Here is a 20,512-nt window from a genome sequence, read left to right on the forward strand (position 1 = left end):
TTGCAAACATTCATTCATATTCGACTGCAGATCTAAAGATCGTACAATATACAACTAAAAGTATTTTCATTAGCACATTTGTGTAAAAACAAGTAATTTGTAGCTACAACCAAAGACACATGAAACTGGGTATACAACAATAGTACAGACATAAAGATGCGTTAGAGAACATTTATTCTACATGTCACGTGAGGCGATTTAAATGTAAATTAAAATAACATCATTGAATCCAAATTAAAAACAAATCCTAACTAGACAACATACTATGTCTGGCACCGCGTATATTTACGTATATCGCCTTGCCAGGTTGTCGCATATTATGTTAACTTCATACAGAAACTTGTATGTTCAAATGTGAACCTTTCATAGATGTAGATGCGGTGTTTTTTTTGTTTTTTTGTTGTTGTTGTTTTTTTCCCCCTCTCTCATTCACACGTGTGGAGTAAGTGTGTTTTGTGTGGCGTGTTATCATCTGTGTGTTACATGTAATTCTCCCTTTAGAAATATCAAATCAGATTAAAACAATACCTGTCCGAAAAATGAAAATATCAATTTCGACAGGTGTCATAATAGTATGCAATTACCGATAATAATTAAACTGGTAATAGCAATCATTAAGATGACATGTTTTTCTTAGTGTGCGTGATCGTCGTGAACACAAGCCCAGGTAGGATTGAAAGTTGGCGGATTGTACATGCTTGAGGGCCAATGAAGGATTGTGGATAGCGTCCAATCAGAAACGTGTTTACATATCCTGTGCCCAATCGTGGCCATGATCTGTAACGGAGCGGGGAGCACAAAAATAGCTCTCTGAGTGCAGTTTTCATTCCCTCACAACCACCTGACCCCCGGGCTGTCCACACGTTCCCTTGACCTCTCCCGTAGAAGTAGTTAGAATAGTGTCGACAGCTGTTTTAGTGTTAGGATATAGATAGTAATCCCCAGTGTGATTTCTTTTTGTGGATATTTAGTGCGATAGTGTGATATTCTTGGATTATACTGTGTGTTGTGCATCCTGGCCGAGAACAGAATAGTCACCGAAATTCCAGAGAAGTCCTGCTGAAAAGTTAAGTTCTTTAGTTGTAGTTTATCAGATAGTGTTATCAGATAATTTATTTTACAGCAGCAGGACTAATTTCCTACATACAATAAGTATCGGCCTTTAATTAAGCCATATTCCCGCAACAGTAGATATATTATTTTGATTTACTTTAGGCATATCTATTAGCGAACCAAATTTCATTACATTAAGCAATCATCTAATTTAAATTTTTTGTTTTTGTTTTCCTCTCATTTTTAATTCAGTCAGATTGTTTTTGGAAAAGCTCTATTTCAGTTAAAATTTTAAGTAATTTTTAAGTATATACTGAACTGAGTTTTACAATAGTATCCATCTATCGATCCGTAGGAGCTAAAGTATTTAATAAGCACACATAAGTATAACCCACTATCAAAATTTTTATTATCATTATCTTTACCTTTTTAATTTCTTTTTACTACCCATTTTAATATAATTCCTATCTATTTTCTTTTAAAAAATTCTATCTTGCCTTCTCCTTCATGTTTTAAGACCTCTTTATAAATTGTCACTTAATCCCCTAACAATAGAAATACCTTCTCTCAGGTAGGTTCTATTGTTTATATCTGGCCAGGTATCTCACCTTCACGCCTGACCGACCCCACGCTTATCTGTACCGGACACCTGTCCACGCTCTCGATCTATATCCCGCCATCTATCACTTTTCAACTTTCTATAAGAGTTACCTCCCCTAGAACAGGTAAACTCTTTCTTTCTACTTTAGAATAATTACAAAGTTTTCAATGGCCCCAGCCCCATCCATCTCTAACCCTGCGGTGGTTATCCTCTCCCCTAAAGAGAGGAAGCCACTAAATGCAGGACGTGTACGTGGAGATATCTCCGCGTTCACGGGCGTCACTAGTGACGTCAGAGATATACGGATGTTGCCATCAGGCATTATCCTAATTCTCTGCGCCACCTTAGTGACGCTCAAGAAGGCGCTACTTGTAAACCAAGTAGACGGTACCCCCTGTACCGCGCGGCTATCTAAGCGGCCCTTCAATGCCCCTCCCAAGCCCCGAGCCAACCTCCGTAACGTGTCCCCCACCTCCAAAGGGGTTATATACCGCATCCCTTTAACTACACCAACAACAAACCTCACGTCAATTAATAATGTAAAAAATGCAAGTAGGATGTACAATAAAACAAACAAAAACACAACATCAATCTTGCTAGAATTTAATTCTTCCACACTACCAAGGGAAGTAGTTTTCAATCAAATTACATACCCTGTTACAAGATTTAACGCTCCACGAACACAACAACAACACCGACAAAAACAAACCAAAACAAGCACAGGCCCTGAGACACACATCAAACCCTCCTACACTAATACGACAAATACGTCACTATACTCCGACATTGTCAGAAACAAACACACAGAAACCACCAAAACACAACCCAAACACACAGGTGTATATGTCACGGCAGAATTTTTAGGAAAATTTTTACTTATAGCCCGTGACACACACATAACAGATAGGGAAGCAATCCACAAGGTTCGTGACCTCATCAACAAACAAAATGGACACGTGATCGCAGACAGTACACCCATCAACACACCAACACAATCTACACCCAAAACAACACAAACAACACCAACAACACAGCCTTCACCACCAACAACACCGATCCTATTCACACAAACAACACCACAAACACAAACAACATCAACAGAAACACAAACAGAAACACCGTCAGAACATTTCATACACCTACTTGACAGTTCCGAGGAGCTAGACAGCTCAACTATATCCAAACCCAGAACACCAAGAACACCGGTAGGTATGGGTCGGTACAAAACACTACAAACAGACAAGACCCCCACAAACAAACAACAAACACCCTCACGACCAAACACAAGATCAAGGGCCAAACAAACAAACACGCCAACAAGAACAGGACACAGCAAACGCAAACTACAGTACAGAAAATACTAGAAGCCACATAGATCACCAAAACAAACTTAGACGCCCTTCACATTCAATAAAGTCCTAAATGACCAGTCCGGCCTCACTGTTATGCATTGGAATGCAGGAGGTCTCAGGCCCAAAATTTCAGAATTAAAATCCTTCCTTAATGACAATTCCCCGGATGTTCTTTGTATTCAGGAAACTCAACTGAAACAAAAACACAAAAGTTTAAAAATTAATGGTTACAACACTCCTTTTAGGTACGATTCGGACCAAGGTTTGGCCATTTATGTAAAAAGCGGAATTGCCTACAAAGAGTATGAAATCAAAGATAAAGATCTTGTGGCTCTTGGTATAGAATTACACAACAAGTCACACAAAACAATCATACTCAACATATACCTCTCACCAACAAAACCAATACCATTTAACTCTCTGGTTAACCTTATAGAAAACACTGACACAAACAACATTATAGTTACCGGAGATTTTAATGGACACCATACACTTTGGGGGAGCAACAAAAACAACAAACGGGGGGACACTATATATGAATGGGCAGTTCAGACTGGTCTAACCATACTAAACGAGGGTAAACCAACTAGAGTAGACATAGCTCGAGGTATCGAATCACATCTAGATATAACATTAGCAACACCAAACTTAGCGAGTAAATGTAGCTACTGGAATACCCTTGATAGCACTCTAGGATCAGACCACTATCCAGTTTTGGCTCAATTCGATTTTAAACCACATGTTAATACTATTCAGTATCCCCCTAGATGGGTTTTTAATAAAGCGAATTGGAATCAATTTAATCTTTTAACCGAAAACATACAAATTGAAGAAATTTCTGATGAAAATGTAGATATTTTCAATGATAATCTAACAAGAGCTATTTTAGACCTAGCATCAGTATGTATCCCTAGAACGTCAGGAAAGCCAAAAACTAGGAAAAATAATCCATGGTGGAACGATGAGTGTAGGTTAGCAAAGAAACTAAAAAAGAATAGTGAAAGTAAATGGAGGGCAAACAAAAATAACGAAACGCTAAAAGCAAATTATGTCAGATGTAAAACAAATTTTAATAACATTATTCAAAACGTCAAACGAAATCATTGGGAAGAGTTTTGTTCATCATTAAATAATAAAACAAATCTAAAAAATGTATGGTCAAAGGTCAAAGCTATTCAGGGAATAAATAGAACTGAAATCCCTATATTAGGTAAAAACAACATTACCGATAAGGAAAAGGCTGATACTCTAGCTAAACAATATCAGAGCGCTAGCAGTAATGATAACTTAACTCCTGAATTTAAATTAAATAAAGCTAACAATCAGGATAACATAGACGACGTTATAAGTAACCCCGGCCCCAATACAGGTGAGCTGAACTGTCCATTTACAATCACAGAATACAACAATGCACTTCAGAACAAGAAAAACACATCTCCAGGAGATGACAACATTTCATACACCATCCTCAAACACTGTACAAACAACATAACAGAAATAATACTTAAACTCTTAAACCACATATGGCAACAGGGAACTATACCTGAGGCGTGGAAAAAGGCCGTAGTTATACCTATACTAAAACCAGGTAAAAATCCGCAGGAACCTGCATCATATAGGCCCATAGCATTAACTTCTCACCTCTGTAAAGTAATGGAAACTATGGTAAATAACAGGCTAGTATATTCACTTGAAAGCTCAGGTATCATCAACGAGGAACAGAGCGGGTTCCGTAAAGGTAGATCTACGCTAGACCCCCTTCTTAGACTCACCTCAGATATTAAAAAAGGTTTGAACCTAAAACAAAGTACACTAGCTGTCTTTTTAGATCTAGAAAAAGCATATGATCTTATTTGGCATGATGGTCTTTTAGTATCACTTAAAAATCATGGTATAACAGGTAACATATTTAAATTCGTAAGCAGTTTCCTGAAAAACCGTAAGATCCAGGTTAGAATTCATGACACGTTATCAGATCAATATGAACTAGAAAACGGTGTAGCACAGGGTAGCGTAATATCCCCTACTCTTTTTAATATCTACATTAATACTCTGTCACAAACGCTTCACAATAACACCAAGTTAGCACAATTTGCAGATGACGGATGTATTTGGAGTACAGGTAAAAACATTAGATATTTAACCAAACATATCCAGACAACGCTGACAGCAATTAATGAGTGGGCTAATAAGTGGGGGTTTAAACCATCTAAACAGAAAACAATAGCAATGTATTTCTCTAAAAGTAAGAAACTTCCTGAACTATACCTAGGACAAACTAAACTAAAATTTGAAAAACAAGTTAGGTATTTAGGCATGATAATAGATCATAAACTAACTTGGAGTAAACATATTAAATATATTAAGGAGAAATGCCAAAAGGCAATAAACACTATGAGATATATTTCAGGATGTAAATTTGGCGCCAATAAAACTACACAATTAATGCTATATAAAGCGTTAGTTAGATCTAGGCTAGATTATGGGTGCCAGGTATATAATACAGCTAGCGACACAGTACTAAAACATCTAGATGTAATTCAACATTCAGCCTTAAGAGTAGCGCTAAGGGCAATCAAAAACACCAATACCAACAGTTTATTAGCAGAGGCAGGTGAACCCCCCTTAACTCTCAGGCGAGAAAATCTTACATTAAAATACTGGGCTAGGACACAAAGTCATGGTGATAAATTTCTCCTAAATAAAGAAATAAAAGATAGTGAACATCCCGTCAATAACACCAGGGCTCCATATCCATCAGAAATAATTAGACTAAAACAAAAGTATGGTTTAGACAGCGTTAAAATATCCCGCAAACAAGATTTCCAAGTCCCGTGGTTAAAAACAGACCCTAATGTATCGCTAGACCTCCTAAAGATGATAGATAAACAAAACGACCCGATAGGCGCTAAAAACCTAGCATTAGAACTGATAGATCGAAAATACAATAACTTTACTAAATTCTATACTGACGGCTCAAAAAATCCAGACAGTAACCGTGTAGGTTTAGGAATATATAACAACACCTATAAAGTCAAAAAGTCATTACGGTTAAGCGATAGAGCATCGGTTTATACAGCAGAGCTTATGGCCATTCAAATTGCTTTGATAGGTGTAAAGAAAAATCACACTAAATTTGATAAAGTAGTAATTCTTTCGGATTCCCTTAGCTCCTTACAATCTCTAATAACTGGTAACAGCAGTAGGCCTAAACTACTTAATGCAATCCACTACATGATATCAGAGATTGATCAACTAGGCATAGATCTTCAATTTGAATGGATCCCATCGCACGTAGATATACCAGGCAATGAGGCAGCAGATCAGTTAGCTAAAGAAGCCCTAGGGTCAAATGTCATCCATCTAAACATAGACTTGAGTGTCACAGAGGTCGTTAGTATAATCAATAATAAAACCCAATCGATATGGCAGGATAGTTGGTCGAAATTAACTAATAACTGGCTCAGAAACATCGAGGATAATGTCAAAATCAAAACTCAGTTATATAGTTATAATAAAACAGAGGATACTGTAATAACTAGACTTAGATTAGGATACACCAAGCTTGGTCATAACATCAATAGAATGAAGAAAGAAGTCAGTCCCTATTGTATAAACTGTGGCGAACCAGAAACAATAGAACATATCCTATTCGAATGCAGCGCCCATGATAACCATAGGTCAGACTTTAAAGATGAAATAGAAAATTTAGATAAAATCAAATTTGAAACTAAGTCTATACTAAATCCTCCTAAACAACACATGAGACACATTTTCGATCTCCTCACTGCTTATCTCACTGCTATTGATTATCTAGACAAGATCTAGGATAGCGATACTTTACATCGATTTTTGGTATCTATTTTTATTTTTTATTTTTATACTCAACACCACATTCACTGTAGGGATACGTATGTCTACTTACACACCAAACAAAAATATATCCCGCATACACCACGATAGGAAATAATGTGTATTGTACAGCTTCTCACCTCGTCAGGTGCACTTAAGTGAATGATCTGTACAAAAGCATTATAAACACTCACACCAAACAAAGATACAACACGCATACACCACGATAGGAAATAATGTGTATTGTACAGCTTCTCACCTCGTCAGGTGCACTTAAGTGAATGATCTGTACAAAAGCATTATAAACACTCACACCAAACAAAGATACAACACGCATACACCACGATAGGACATAATGTGTATTGTACAGCTTCTCACCTCGTCAGGTGCACTTAAGTGAATGATCTGTACAAAAGCATTATAAACACTCACACCAAACAAAGATACAACACGCATACACCACGATAGGAAATAATGTGTATTGTACAGCTTCTCACCTCGTCAGGTGCACTTAAGTGAATGATCTGTACAAAAGCATTATAAACTCTCACACCAAACAAAAATACAACACGCATACACCACGATAGGAAATAATGTGTATTGTACAGCTTCTCACCTCGTCAGGTGCACTTAAGTGAATGATCTGTACAAAAGCATTATAAACACTCACACCAAACAAAGATACAACACTCATACACCACGATAGGAAATAATGTGTATTGTACAGCTTCTCACCTCGTCAGGTGCACTTAAGTGAATGATCTGTACAAAAGCATTATAAACTCTCACACCAAACAAAAATACAACACGCATACACCACGATAGGACATAATGTGTATTGTACAGCTTCTCACCTCGTCAGGTGCACTTAAGTGAATGATCTGTACAAAAGCATTATAAACACTCACACCAAACAAAAATACAACACGCATACACCACGATAGGAAATAATGTGTATTGTACAGCTTCTCACCTCGTCAGGTGCACTTAAGTGAATGATCTGTACAAAAGCATTATAAACACTCACACCAAACAAAAATACAACACGCATACACCACGATAGGAAATAATGTGTATTGTACAGCTTCTCACCTCGTCAGGTGCACTTAAGTGAATGATCTGTACAAAAGCATTATATATTCCCCAAACCACACAAAAAGCGCATCGCAACATATGAACATCTATACCATTCATACACAAAATAGGTAATACAATTTGACATCAGATATCCACCTACTCTGCAGGTGTGTCTGCCCCGGAGTGGTCCGGGTTGTAGACCCCCTGTGACGAGGAACGTGGTATCTACCTTCTAAAACATGTACCTAAATACACACACAAACCCCGAATATAGAGGTAGGGACCTCCCATGCCAATACCATCTGGCAACTCCCCTTTCTAAACCCCCCTTCCTCCCCTCCTATCTTTTCCTCTTACTTTTTACTAATCGCTATCAAACTGTGCTTTATGTACATAGCACTGCTCCAGTAGGGTAGGCTTGTAGATGATTATACACAGTAATCAACAGTCTCCCGAAAAACAGTCTTTGTATAATAACTCGCATTATCACATAATCCAAATTTCCTATGCTTACCCAAGCCCAGCACTACCCCTCTATAATCACCCTATAACTACACTCTACATAACAAACTAGTCTGATCTATACCCTACCCCTTACCCATTCGAAAACACCATGCTTAGCAATACAAAATGGTGTCTAGAATTCCTACTATCAATAACAAAACTATATCCCACTAACAAACTACACCAAATTTTTCAAACCAATCTATACTCTATCTCACGCTATCTTCTACACTTCTTGTCCTTCGGAAGGGACGTTAATCCGGGGTCCGGTGTACGGTGAGTCACGCCGTGCACGTTAAAGATCCTCTGCTGGTATTCGAACAAGAGTAGGCTAATTGCTAGCCGCCACAGAGTATAGGTTCATAGAGATCTAGATTAGGATAATGTAGGGCATTAAGGCAATTCAGTGACAGGTCAAAAATTTTTTTTTTTTTTTTTTTTTTTTTTTTTTTTTTTTTTAGACATAGAGATAATCGTCTGTCCCTCTCATATTAGATCATTTGGCGATGACGAAATGCGAAATTGCTCCCTATTTAGTGCCCCGACCCACCCCTTTCCCCTTAGTGTCCTAGGCTCGGTTATAACCGGAACAAGGACGTTAAGCCCCATCAATCAATCAATCAAGTTTTCATTCTACCGTTGAACTTCGACTGGTAAACATCAGAAATGGCTCGTACAAAGCAGACCGCCCGTAAATCCACTGGAGGCAAGGCCCCACGTAAACAGTTGGCTACCAAGGCCGCCCGTAAGAGCGCCCCAGCCACCGGAGGAGTAAAGAAACCTCACAGGTACAGGCCAGGAACAGTCGCTCTCCGTGAAATCCGTAGGTACCAGAAGAGCACCGAGCTCCTCATCAGGAAACTGCCATTCCAGCGTCTCGTCCGTGAAATCGCCCAGGATTTCAAGACCGACCTGAGGTTCCAGAGCTCTGCTGTTATGGCTCTTCAGGAGGCTAGCGAAGCTTACTTGGTCGGACTTTTCGAGGACACCAACCTGTGCGCCATCCACGCCAAGCGTGTCACCATCATGCCCAAGGATATCCAGCTGGCTCGCCGTATCCGCGGAGAACGTGCTTAAGCAGTACATCTGTACACTACTTCCCAAAACGGCCCTTTTCAGGGCCACCAAAATTCCAAAAAAGTTCCACTTGCTCTCGAATTTACGCTATCATACATACTTACAATCAGATGGAAGTATAACCATCAACTTTATTAAAGAAATTAAATTCAATACAATATTGGAATTTTTAATTAGTAATATTATTACGATTGTGATTGGATAGATCAACAATTAAAACACGGAATTAGCATGTTTGCATAACACTAACAAATTACTGGTCAATTAATAAACAGATCGAGAGTCAACAACACAACTTGTAACAAAACATCTGTACGACCTGGTATTAAAGTTTAGTGACATAATTCCTCGATTTACAAGTATATGACTTAATTTGCTAGGGTAACTTGCGATGCTTTACATGGATATGATGCGTTTGTGAGATATTATAGTGATTTGGAAGCGAGTATTTGTACATGAGTTTATTATTGATGTTGGTTTTAAGAATATGAGTTATAGGTATTGCGAGGAAAAGTGGTAATAATTGAATAATGAAGCATATATATATGTAAATAAATGATAGTAAAAGAAAAAAAAAAAAATGATAATGAAAAAAAAAAATAATAATAATAGGGGTTGGATGGGATTGTGTAGTGGCTTACGGTTTGCGGTATGGGCGGTGGGGCGGGATTATGGTTTGTGTCGGACGTGGGATTGGTTGTCCGGCCGAGCGGAGCGAGGCCCGAAATTTTTAGGGGTACATTTTTCATTTTTCAGGAGTTTCAATTTTTCCGGGAATTCATTTCCATGCGCAGAAACCATTACTTACTTCAAACTGCTTTATTTTACGTTTTTACAGCTTAATAGTGCAATATACGCTTTCATACATGTATTTAGCGCTTGATAAACTTATATACATTTCCATACATACACTTACACCGTTTAAAACTGATATACAGCTTTATACAATGCATTTACAGCTACAAAAAACTTATATACAACATGATACATGTACATACAGAAGAATTAACTCATATACAGCCGCCTACATTCAGTAAATGCTTAATATAATTCATACATGTTCTCGGCGACAATTATAATCTAATAAAACTGAATAACTGATGGAATACATTCAAATTTGTTACAAAATAACTATCTTGATAACAGTGAATATAGTTAAATGAATGTAGATTCCACAAAATACAATAACACATGAATTGCAAATTCTGTTAATTACACATATCATCAATTGACAATGCCAGATAATTCCTAATTACATTACATCATTGTTTTCTTTAACAGTTCATGTCAAGTTTTAGTGCTTTAGTCGTATGTGGGATTACATTTCAGTTTTCTACTATTCACAGGTGCTATGTACACATGTGTCACTTGGCCTACAACACCACTATACAGTGTGTATGCCTGGCCGGGAATTATGACCAATGAAAACCGCGCTTACAAAAACGCACAGGTCTTCTCACACGGCCTAGACTTTGCTATAAAGACCTGGTCTGTGTGTGCCGAGTCATTTCAGTCACTGCTCGCAGTCTGTAAACATGTCTGGAAGAGGTAAAGGAGGAAAGGGACTCGGAAAGGGAGGTGCCAAGAGGCACAGGAAGGTGTTGCGTGATAACATCCAGGGTATCACCAAGCCCGCAATCCGTCGTCTGGCTCGACGAGGTGGTGTCAAACGTATCTCTGGACTCATCTACGAAGAGACCCGTGGTGTCCTTAAGGTTTTCCTTGAGAACGTCATCAGGGACGCTGTCACATACACCGAGCACGCCAAGAGGAAGACTGTCACAGCTATGGATGTTGTGTACGCTCTGAAGAGGCAAGGACGTACTCTGTACGGATTTGGCGGTTAAACCCAGAACGAACCCTGTCAACAAACAACACAAACGGCCCTTTTTAGGGCCACCAAACTTCTCAAAAAGCTTCAATATCACTCGAAAATACGCAATCTTAGTTTGTTTCTTTATTACAATTATTGTTTATGTACAACTGTAGCTATTCCATTCTCATAAGCACAAACAACTCACATGGGGTAATTAATAAACACTACATCAATTACATTGCACTCGCAACACAGGCTAATTCAATAACAACCAATTGTATAATTACATTTTATTTATTTCCATCGCTATGTCACCAGTATTAAAAACATAAATGCTGATCTTATACTACTACACGGAGAATAAATATCGATAAGAATAATATCGTACACATACGCATAAAGGTACACGTATACGTACCGCAATAAACAATAACATTACATTGGTCATCGCAATACACACGGACAAGTAACACCAGTAAACTCCACACACGTTTGCAATACATTTCCATTTATCAATAAATATTGTCCAACTACAGTTTCATCCACTCAATTACAATCATGATCAAGACGTGTTTCATTTCCGTATGTTTATGAATTATGCTTTGATACATACATGTATACACACAATATACATTACAACACACACACATACATTCATTTATTTTACACACACATACTTAACTAATTCATACCCTTCTAACTTATGATGAATTAAAACATAACACAAAACTAAGAACTAAGTAATTGCGTTTTTTTCGAGTGTTCATTGGGACTTTTTGAGGAGTTTGGGTGGCCCTGAAAAGGGCCGTTTGTGTTTGTAGTAAACTTTTTCAGGAGTTTACTTGGAGCTGGTGTACTTGGTGACAGCTTTGGTTCCCTCACTGACAGCGTGCTTGGCCAATTCACCGGGCAGAAGGAGACGGACAGCGGTCTGGATCTCCCGACTGGTGATGGTGGACCTCTTGTTGTAGTGAGCGAGACGGGAAGCCTCAGCGGCGATTCTCTCAAAGATGTCGTTGACAAAGCTGTTCATGATGGACATGGCCTTGCTGGACACACCGGTGTCGGGGTGCACCTGTTTCAACACTTTGTAGATGTAGATGCTGTAGGATTCCCTCCTCTTCCTCCTCCTTTTCTTGTCAGTCCCACGGTTGGCCTTTGCCTTGGTGGCGGCCTTCTTAGCTCCTTTCGATCCTGATGCTTTGGGTGCCATGATACTAATACGACGAGTGCCGATACGAGTAATGAGCGACGACGACGATGTGGTGGGGGTGTGGCGTTGTGGGCGGGCCCATGTACGCCAGTCGCTCTACGATGGTATTAAAATAGCCCACGTTATAGTTTTTTTGTCGTGGGAGGGTGACCGAAGGGAGCCAAGAGGCTTACTATATACTTGTGTTAAAAATTTATCTTTATATATTTATAAGTTATCTTTGCAAAAAAAAAAAAGTAAAATCGATAGATATATGTATTTGTTCAAAAGTGAGATTATTGTCATATGTTGATGTTCGAATAGGGGTGATATATAATGTGTCTGTTGTGTACCCCGGGTCTAAGGCCACCAGTTACACCCGACAGTCGAGGACGTCACTGCTTCCGTAAGGTACAGTACTTTGTCCTTTTGCCGGGCTTGGCTGGAGGTATAGATGGTCCGGGGCGTCCCTATAGTGTATGCGGGTTTTTATCTTATACTAATGTATGCAAATTATACAGTATGAGAAAATGTAGAAAAAAGCGGCAATAGAAGTTTTATAAAAGAAAAGCAAAAGATTTAACATAAAAAGGAGGAGAAAAATCATTTAGCTGTCTAATACTTATAAAAAGTAATTTATTGTTACGTGAGGGCTAATGTACCCAGCTTATTTAAATAATTACGTAATAGCTACGTATAAAATGTATCAGTTAAAAACATTAAAAAAAATCAACTAATTCCTCTGCCACAGGAATAGTTGTCTGGTATCATTTTGATGAAACAAAATATTTAAGTTATTTTGGTTGCCAGGCGGACTGTGTCCTTTAGTGTCCTGGCCAAGAAAGTGGGATAAAAAAAAAAAAAAAAAAAAAAAAAAAAAAATGATACGATGCTGATGAGATTAATGTAATTGAATGAAGTAGAATTGAAGAAGTTTAGTTTAAAATATTACCAGCTATTATGTGGAGATGATATAAAAAAGAGAACAAAAATTATTACTTAACTATTTCCTCTGCCACAGGAATAGTTATCTCCATATGTAGTTTTCACTTTAATCTTATAAAAAATATCCTTATACCAGTAAGTACAAGGTATAGATTGTCAGGCGGGTTTGACCCATTTAGTGTCCTGACCGGTATTTCTTTGGAGTTGTCTCCCCTGGTCCACTACAGGATTAGTGGGGGGTTGACTCGTTTCACAATATATAAATAAAAATTTATGTGCGGAGCACTTATTATGGAAAAAGTTGGGTTCTTTATAAAAGAAAAAGGTACAAGCTGGATATCAAGGGTTGTTAGTTGTTATAAAAAGAAACCTTGATTCCTGAGTTATATCGACTATTTTCTTAAGGAATTTAGTCGATGTACAAAGTATTATTAGTAATCTATTGCCCCGAAAAAAAAAAGTTCAAATTCTTTAGCACTATGATAACACTTTTCCGAACATGAAGGCGATGGAGTATTCATGAGTCTATACATGAATATATATTTACTTAAAATATAAACTTTTGTATTTTAGTTCATATATTTACTTAGGGAGTAATTCCCTTTTAAAACAATTTGTATTAGGTGGGCTCGCCCTACATTCTCATGACTGACCTTGTGACCCATTTCCCGTTACTTCTTTCTAACCGTACCGGGATCTGAGCCACACACATATATATGCCATTAACACACGGGTGTGTTAATATTCACTGAAATGGCTGCTGTGGGGTATAATGAGAAGTGCGCTAGTGATTGGGCAATCCCCTACCAACAGGACACACTTCCAATATATACCGTCACCTGTATACTTCATATCGCTCACCCGTACCTATATATTTGTATCGATCCACCTTCATGTTGGGCTGACTTAAATTGGAGTAATGAGCGACGTTTTTCAATTTTTCCCTTTTATACCATCGCCCTCACAGGTAGGATCGAAACTTTAGCCTTGCGCCACACAAACACTCGAACCTCGCAGCTCTCTGAAAACACCCCCGACTTTTTCGCTCGCTACAGTTTCGATCCTACCTGTGGGTATAAAACGCTTCACGGCAACAAATTTTACTCATTTCTGCTATATCTGTTTACAGTAACTAGCCGAACATATCAAGATGTCTGGACGTGGTAAGGGAGGAAAAGTAAAGGGAAAGGCAAAGAGCCGATCATCCCGTGCCGGACTTCAGTTCCCAGTCGGACGTATCCACCGTCTGCTCCGCAAGGGAAACTATGCCGAGCGAGTTGGAGCCGGAGCACCAGTGTACTTGGCTGCTGTCCTCGAGTACTTAGCTGCTGAAGTTTTGGAATTGGCAGGAAACGCCGCCAGAGATAACAAGAAGACCAGGATCATCCCCCGTCATCTCCAGTTGGCCATCAGGAACGACGAGGAGTTGAACAAACTGCTGTCCGGTGTCACCATCGCACAGGGTGGTGTTCTGCCCAACATCCAGGCTGTTCTTCTCCCCAAGAAGACCCAGAAACCCGCCAAGTAGACGGTTCCAGTGTCATTCTGCACAAACAAAAACGGCCCTTTTCAGGGCCACCCACTTTTCTCAAAAAGTGTTCATATGATATGCCTCGAAAACACGCAAATATCTTGTTGCTTATTAATCTATGTGTTCAATTATATACAATTAGCTACTTAAAAACACACGGATTACATTTACATGTCAATAAATATTATAATTACTCACATATTACAACATAACAACAGAAATTATACACACTGTGGTTACAGATAAAGCCACTTAGTGAATACAATATCCTAGCTAACATTCATTCATATTCGACTGCAGATCTAAAGATCGTACAATATACAACTAAAAGTATTTTCATTAGCACATTTGTGTAAAAACAAGTAATTTGTAGCTACAACCAAAGACACATGAAACTGGGTATACAACAATAGTACAGACATAAAGATGCGTTAGAGAACATTTATTCTACATGTCACGTGAGGCGATTTAAATGTAAATTAAAATAACATCATTGAATCCAAATTAAAAACAAATCCTAACTAGACAACATACTATGTCTGGCACCGCGTATATTTACGTATATCGCCTTGCCAGGTTGTCGCATATTATGTTAACTTCATACAGAAACTTGTATGTTCAAATGTGAACCTTTCATAGATGTAGATGCGGTGTTTTTTTTGTTTTTTTGTTGTTGTTGTTTTTTTCCCCCTCTCTCATTCACACGTGTGGAGTAAGTGTGTTTTGTGTGGCGTGTTATCATCTGTGTGTTACATGTAATTCTCCCTTTAGAAATATCAAATCAGATTAAAACAATACCTGTCCGAAAAATGAAAATATCAATTTCGACAGGTGTCATAATAGTATGCAATTACCGATAATAATTAAACTGGTAATAGCAATCATTAAGATGACATGTTTTTCTTAGTGTGCGTGATCGTCGTGAACACAAGCCCAGGTAGGATTGAAAGTTGGCGGATTGTACATGCTTGAGGGCCAATGAAGGATTGTGGATAGCGTCCAATCAGAAACGTGTTTACATATCCTGTGCCCAATCGTGGCCATGATCTGTAACGGAGCGGGGAGCACAAAAATAGCTCTCTGAGTGCAGTTTTCATTCTACCGTTGAACTTCGACTGGTAAACATCAGAAATGGCTCGTACAAAGCAGACCGCCCGTAAATCCACTGGAGGCAAGGCCCCACGTAAACAGTTGGCTACCAAGGCCGCCCGTAAGAGCGCCCCAGCCACCGGAGGAGTAAAGAAACCTCACAGGTACAGGCCAGGAACAGTCGCTCTCCGTGAAATCCGTAGGTACCAGAAGAGCACCGAGCTCCTCATCAGGAAACTGCCATTCCAGCGTCTCGTCCGTGAAATCGCCCAGGATTTCAAGACCGACCTGAGGTTCCAGAGCTCTGCTGTTATGGCTCTTCAGGAGGCTAGCGAAGCTTACTTGGTCGGACTTTTCGAGGACACCAACCTGTGCGCCATCCACGCCAAGCGTGTCACCATCATGCCCAAGGATATCCAGCTGGCTCGCCGTATCCGCGGAGAACGTGCTTAAGCAGTACATCTGTACACTACTTCCCAAAACGGCCCTTTTCAGGGCCACCAAAATTCCAAAAAAGTTCCACTTGCTCTCGAATTTACGCTATCAATACATACTTACAATCAGATGGAAGTATAACCATCAACTTTATTAAAGAATTAAATTCAATACAATATTGGAATTTTTAATTAGTAATATTATTACGATTGTGATTGGATAGATCAACAATTAAAACACGGAATTAGCATGTTTGCATAACACTAACAAATTACTGGTCAATTAATAAACAGATCGAGAGTCAACAACACAACTTGTAACAAAACATCTGTACGACCTGGTATTAAAGTTTAGTGACATAATTCCTCGATTTACAAGTATATGACTTAATTTGCTAGGGTAACTTGCGATGCTTTACATGGATATGATGCGTTTGTGAGATATTATAGTGATTTGGAAGCGAGTATTTGTACATGAGTTTATTATTGATGTTGGTTTTAAGAATATGAGTTATAGGTATTGCGAGGAAAAGTGGTAATAATTGAATAATGAAGCATATATATATGTAAATAAATGATAGTAAAAGAAAAAAAAAAAATGATAATGAAAAAAAAAAAAAATAATAATAGGGGTTGGATGGGATTGTGTAGTGGCTTACGGTTTGCGGTATGGGCGGTGGGGCGGGATTATGGTTTGTGTCGGACGTGGGATTGGTTGTCCGGCCGAGCGGAGCGAGGCCCGAAATTTTTAGGGGTACATTTTTCATTTTTCAGGAGTTTCAATTTTTCCGGGAATTCATTTCCATGCGCAGAAACCATTACTTACTTCAAACTGCTTTATTTTACGTTTTTACAGCTTAATAGTGCAATATACGCTTTCATACATGTATTTAGCGCTTGATAAACTTATATACATTTCCATACATACACTTACACCGTTTAAAACTGATATACAGCTTTATACAATGCATTTACAGCTACAAAAAACTTATATACAACATGATACATGTACATACAGAAGAATTAACTCATATACAGCCGCCTACATTCAGTAAATGCTTAATATAATTCATACATGTTCTCGGCGACAATTATAATCTAATAAAACTGAATAACTGATGGAATACATTCAAATTTGTTACAAAATAACTATCTTGATAACAGTGAATATAGTTAAATGAATGTAGATTCCACAAAATACAATAACACATGAATTGCAAATTCTGTTAATTACACATATCATCAATTGACAATGCCAGATAATTCCTAATTACATTACATCATTGTTTTCTTTAACAGTTCATGTCAAGTTTTAGTGCTTTAGTCGTATGTGGGATTACATTTCAGTTTTCTACTATTCACAGGTGCTATGTACACATGTGTCACTTGGCCTACAACACCACTATACAGTGTGTATGCCTGGCCGGGAATTATGACCAATGAAAACCGCGCTTACAAAAACGCACAGGTCTTCTCACACGGCCTAGACTTTGCTATAAAGACCTGGTCTGTGTGTGCCGAGTCATTTCAGTCACTGCTCGCAGTCTGTAAACATGTCTGGAAGAGGTAAAGGAGGAAAGGGACTCGGAAAGGGAGGTGCCAAGAGGCACAGGAAGGTGTTGCGTGATAACATCCAGGGTATCACCAAGCCCGCAATCCGTCGTCTGGCTCGACGAGGTGGTGTCAAACGTATCTCTGGACTCATCTACGAAGAGACCCGTGGTGTCCTTAAGGTTTTCCTTGAGAACGTCATCAGGGACGCTGTCACATACACCGAGCACGCCAAGAGGAAGACTGTCACAGCTATGGATGTTGTGTACGCTCTGAAGAGGCAAGGACGTACTCTGTACGGATTTGGCGGTTAAACCCAGAACGAACCCTGTCAACAAACAACACAAACGGCCCTTTTTAGGGCCACCAAACTTCTCAAAAAGCTTCAATATCACTCGAAAATACGCAATCTTAGTTTGTTTCTTTATTACAATTATTGTTTATGTACAACTGTAGCTATTCCATTCTCATAAGCACAAACAACTCACATGGGGTAATTAATAAACACTACATCAATTACATTGCACTCGCAACACAGGCTAATTCAATAACAACCAATTGTATAATTACATTTTATTTATTTCCATCGCTATGTCACCAGTATTAAAAACATAAATGCTGATCTTATACTACTACACGGAGAATAAATATCGATAAGAATAATATCGTACACATACGCATAAAGGTACACGTATACGTACCGCAATAAACAATAACATTACATTGGTCATCGCAATACACACGGACAAGTAACACCAGTAAACTCCACACACGTTTGCAATACATTTCCATTTATCAATAAATATTGTCCAACTACAGTTTCATCCACTCAATTACAATCATGATCAAGACGTGTTTCATTTCCGTATGTTTATGAATTATGCTTTGATACATACATGTATACACACAATATACATTACAACACACACACATACATTCATTTATTTTACACACACATACTTAACTAATTCATACCCTTCTAACTTATGATGAATTAAAACATAACACAAAACTAAGAACTAAGTAATTGCGTTTTTTTCGAGTGTTCATTGGGACTTTTTGAGGAGTTTGGGTGGCCCTGAAAAGGGCCGTTTGTGTTTGTAGTAAACTTTTTCAGGAGTTTACTTGGAGCTGGTGTACTTGGTGACAGCTTTGGTTCCCTCACTGACAGCGTGCTTGGCCAATTCACCGGGCAGAAGGAGACGGACAGCGGTCTGGATCTCCCGACTGGTGATGGTGGACCTCTTGTTGTAGTGAGCGAGACGGGAAGCCTCAGCGGCGATTCTCTCAAAGATGTCGTTGACAAAGCTGTTCATGATGGACATGGCCTTGCTGGACACACCGGTGTCGGGGTGCACCTGTTTCAACACTTTGTAGATGTAGATGCTGTAGGATTCCCTCCTCTTCCTCCTCCTTTTCTTGTCAGTCCCACGGTTGGCCTTTGCCTTGGTGGCGGCCTTCTTAGCTCCTTTCGATCCTGATGCTTTGGGTGCCATGATACTAATACGACGAGTGCCGATACGAGTAATGAGCGACGTTTTTCAATTTTTCCCTTTTATACCATCGCCCTCACAGGTAGGATCGAAACTTTAGCCTTGCGCCACACAAACACTCGAACCTCGCAGCTCTCTGAAAACACCCCCGACTTTTTCGCTCGCTACAGTTTCGATCCTACCTGTGGGTATAAAACGCTTCACGGCAACAAATTTTACTCATTATTATTATCATCATCATTACCTTTCTTTTTTTTTTCTTTTTTTTTTTTTAATTTCTTTTTATTACCCATTTTAATATAATTCCTATCTATTTTCTTTTAAAAATCTTATCTTGCCATCTCCTTCATGTTTTAAGACCTCTTTATAAATTGCCACTTAATCCCCTAACAATAAAAATACCTTCTCTCAGGTAGATTCTATTGTTTATATCTGGCCAGGTATCTCACCTTCACGCCTGACCGACCCCACGCTTACCTGTACCGGACACCTGTCCACGCTCTCGATCTACCCTCCGCCATCTATCAATTCTACCTTCTGTAAGAGTAACCTCCCTTTGATCAGGTAAACTCTTTTTCTGTCTACTTTAGTATAATTTCAAATTTTTCAATGGCCCCAGCCCCATCCGTCTCTAACCCTGCGGTGGTTATCCTCTCCCCTAAAGAGAGGAAGCCACTAAATGCAGGACGTGTACGTGGAGATATCTCCGCGTTCACGGGCGTCACTAGTGACGTCAGAGATATACGGATGTTGCCGTCAGGCATTATCCTAATTCTCTGCGCCACCTTAGTGACGCTCAAGAAGGCGCTACTTGTAAACCAAGTAGACGGTACCCCCTGTACCGCGCGGCTATCTAAGCGGCCCTTCAATGCCCCTCCCAAGCCCCGAGCCAACCTCCGTAACGTGTCCCCCACCTCCAAAGGGGTTATATACCGCATCCCTTTA

General features: G+C 39.0%; 5 protein-coding genes across 5 annotated transcripts; 3 read left to right on the top strand and 2 right to left on the bottom strand.

The window, feature by feature from the left end:
* Positions 1 to 11,017: 11,017 nt before the first annotated feature.
* On the top strand, positions 11,018 to 11,474 carry LOC117320735 (histone H4). Its single transcript, XM_033875245.1, has one exon. It carries the CDS (start codon positions 11,052 to 11,054, stop codon positions 11,361 to 11,363), a length of 312 nt encoding a protein of 103 aa, XP_033731136.1. The 5' UTR covers positions 11,018 to 11,051; the 3' UTR covers positions 11,364 to 11,474.
* A 667-nt stretch (positions 11,475 to 12,141) lies between these two features.
* On the bottom strand, positions 12,142 to 12,763 carry LOC117320732 (histone H2B). The gene has a single exon (XM_033875242.1). It carries the CDS (start codon positions 12,543 to 12,545, stop codon positions 12,171 to 12,173), a length of 375 nt encoding a protein of 124 aa, XP_033731133.1. The 5' UTR covers positions 12,546 to 12,763; the 3' UTR covers positions 12,142 to 12,170.
* A 1,768-nt stretch (positions 12,764 to 14,531) lies between these two features.
* On the top strand, positions 14,532 to 15,051 carry LOC117320731 (histone H2A). The gene has a single exon (XM_033875241.1). It carries the CDS (start codon positions 14,620 to 14,622, stop codon positions 14,995 to 14,997), a length of 378 nt encoding a protein of 125 aa, XP_033731132.1. The 5' UTR covers positions 14,532 to 14,619; the 3' UTR covers positions 14,998 to 15,051.
* Positions 15,052 to 17,982: 2,931 nt separating this feature from the next.
* On the top strand, positions 17,983 to 18,516 carry LOC117320734 (histone H4). The gene has a single exon (XM_033875244.1). It carries the CDS (start codon positions 18,077 to 18,079, stop codon positions 18,386 to 18,388), a length of 312 nt encoding a protein of 103 aa, XP_033731135.1. The 5' UTR covers positions 17,983 to 18,076; the 3' UTR covers positions 18,389 to 18,516.
* A 650-nt stretch (positions 18,517 to 19,166) lies between these two features.
* Positions 19,167 to 19,611, bottom strand: LOC117320733 (histone H2B; the record flags this gene model as incomplete). The annotated part of the gene is given in 1 exon segment (XM_033875243.1): positions 19,167 to 19,611. A coding segment is annotated over 1 exon segment (375 nt). The 3' UTR covers positions 19,167 to 19,195.
* Positions 19,612 to 20,512: the final 901 nt, after the last annotated feature.

This window comes from Pecten maximus, unplaced genomic scaffold, assembly GCF_902652985.1.
Source record: "Pecten maximus unplaced genomic scaffold, xPecMax1.1, whole genome shotgun sequence".
Taxonomy (NCBI): Eukaryota; Metazoa; Mollusca; class Bivalvia; order Pectinida; family Pectinidae; genus Pecten; species Pecten maximus.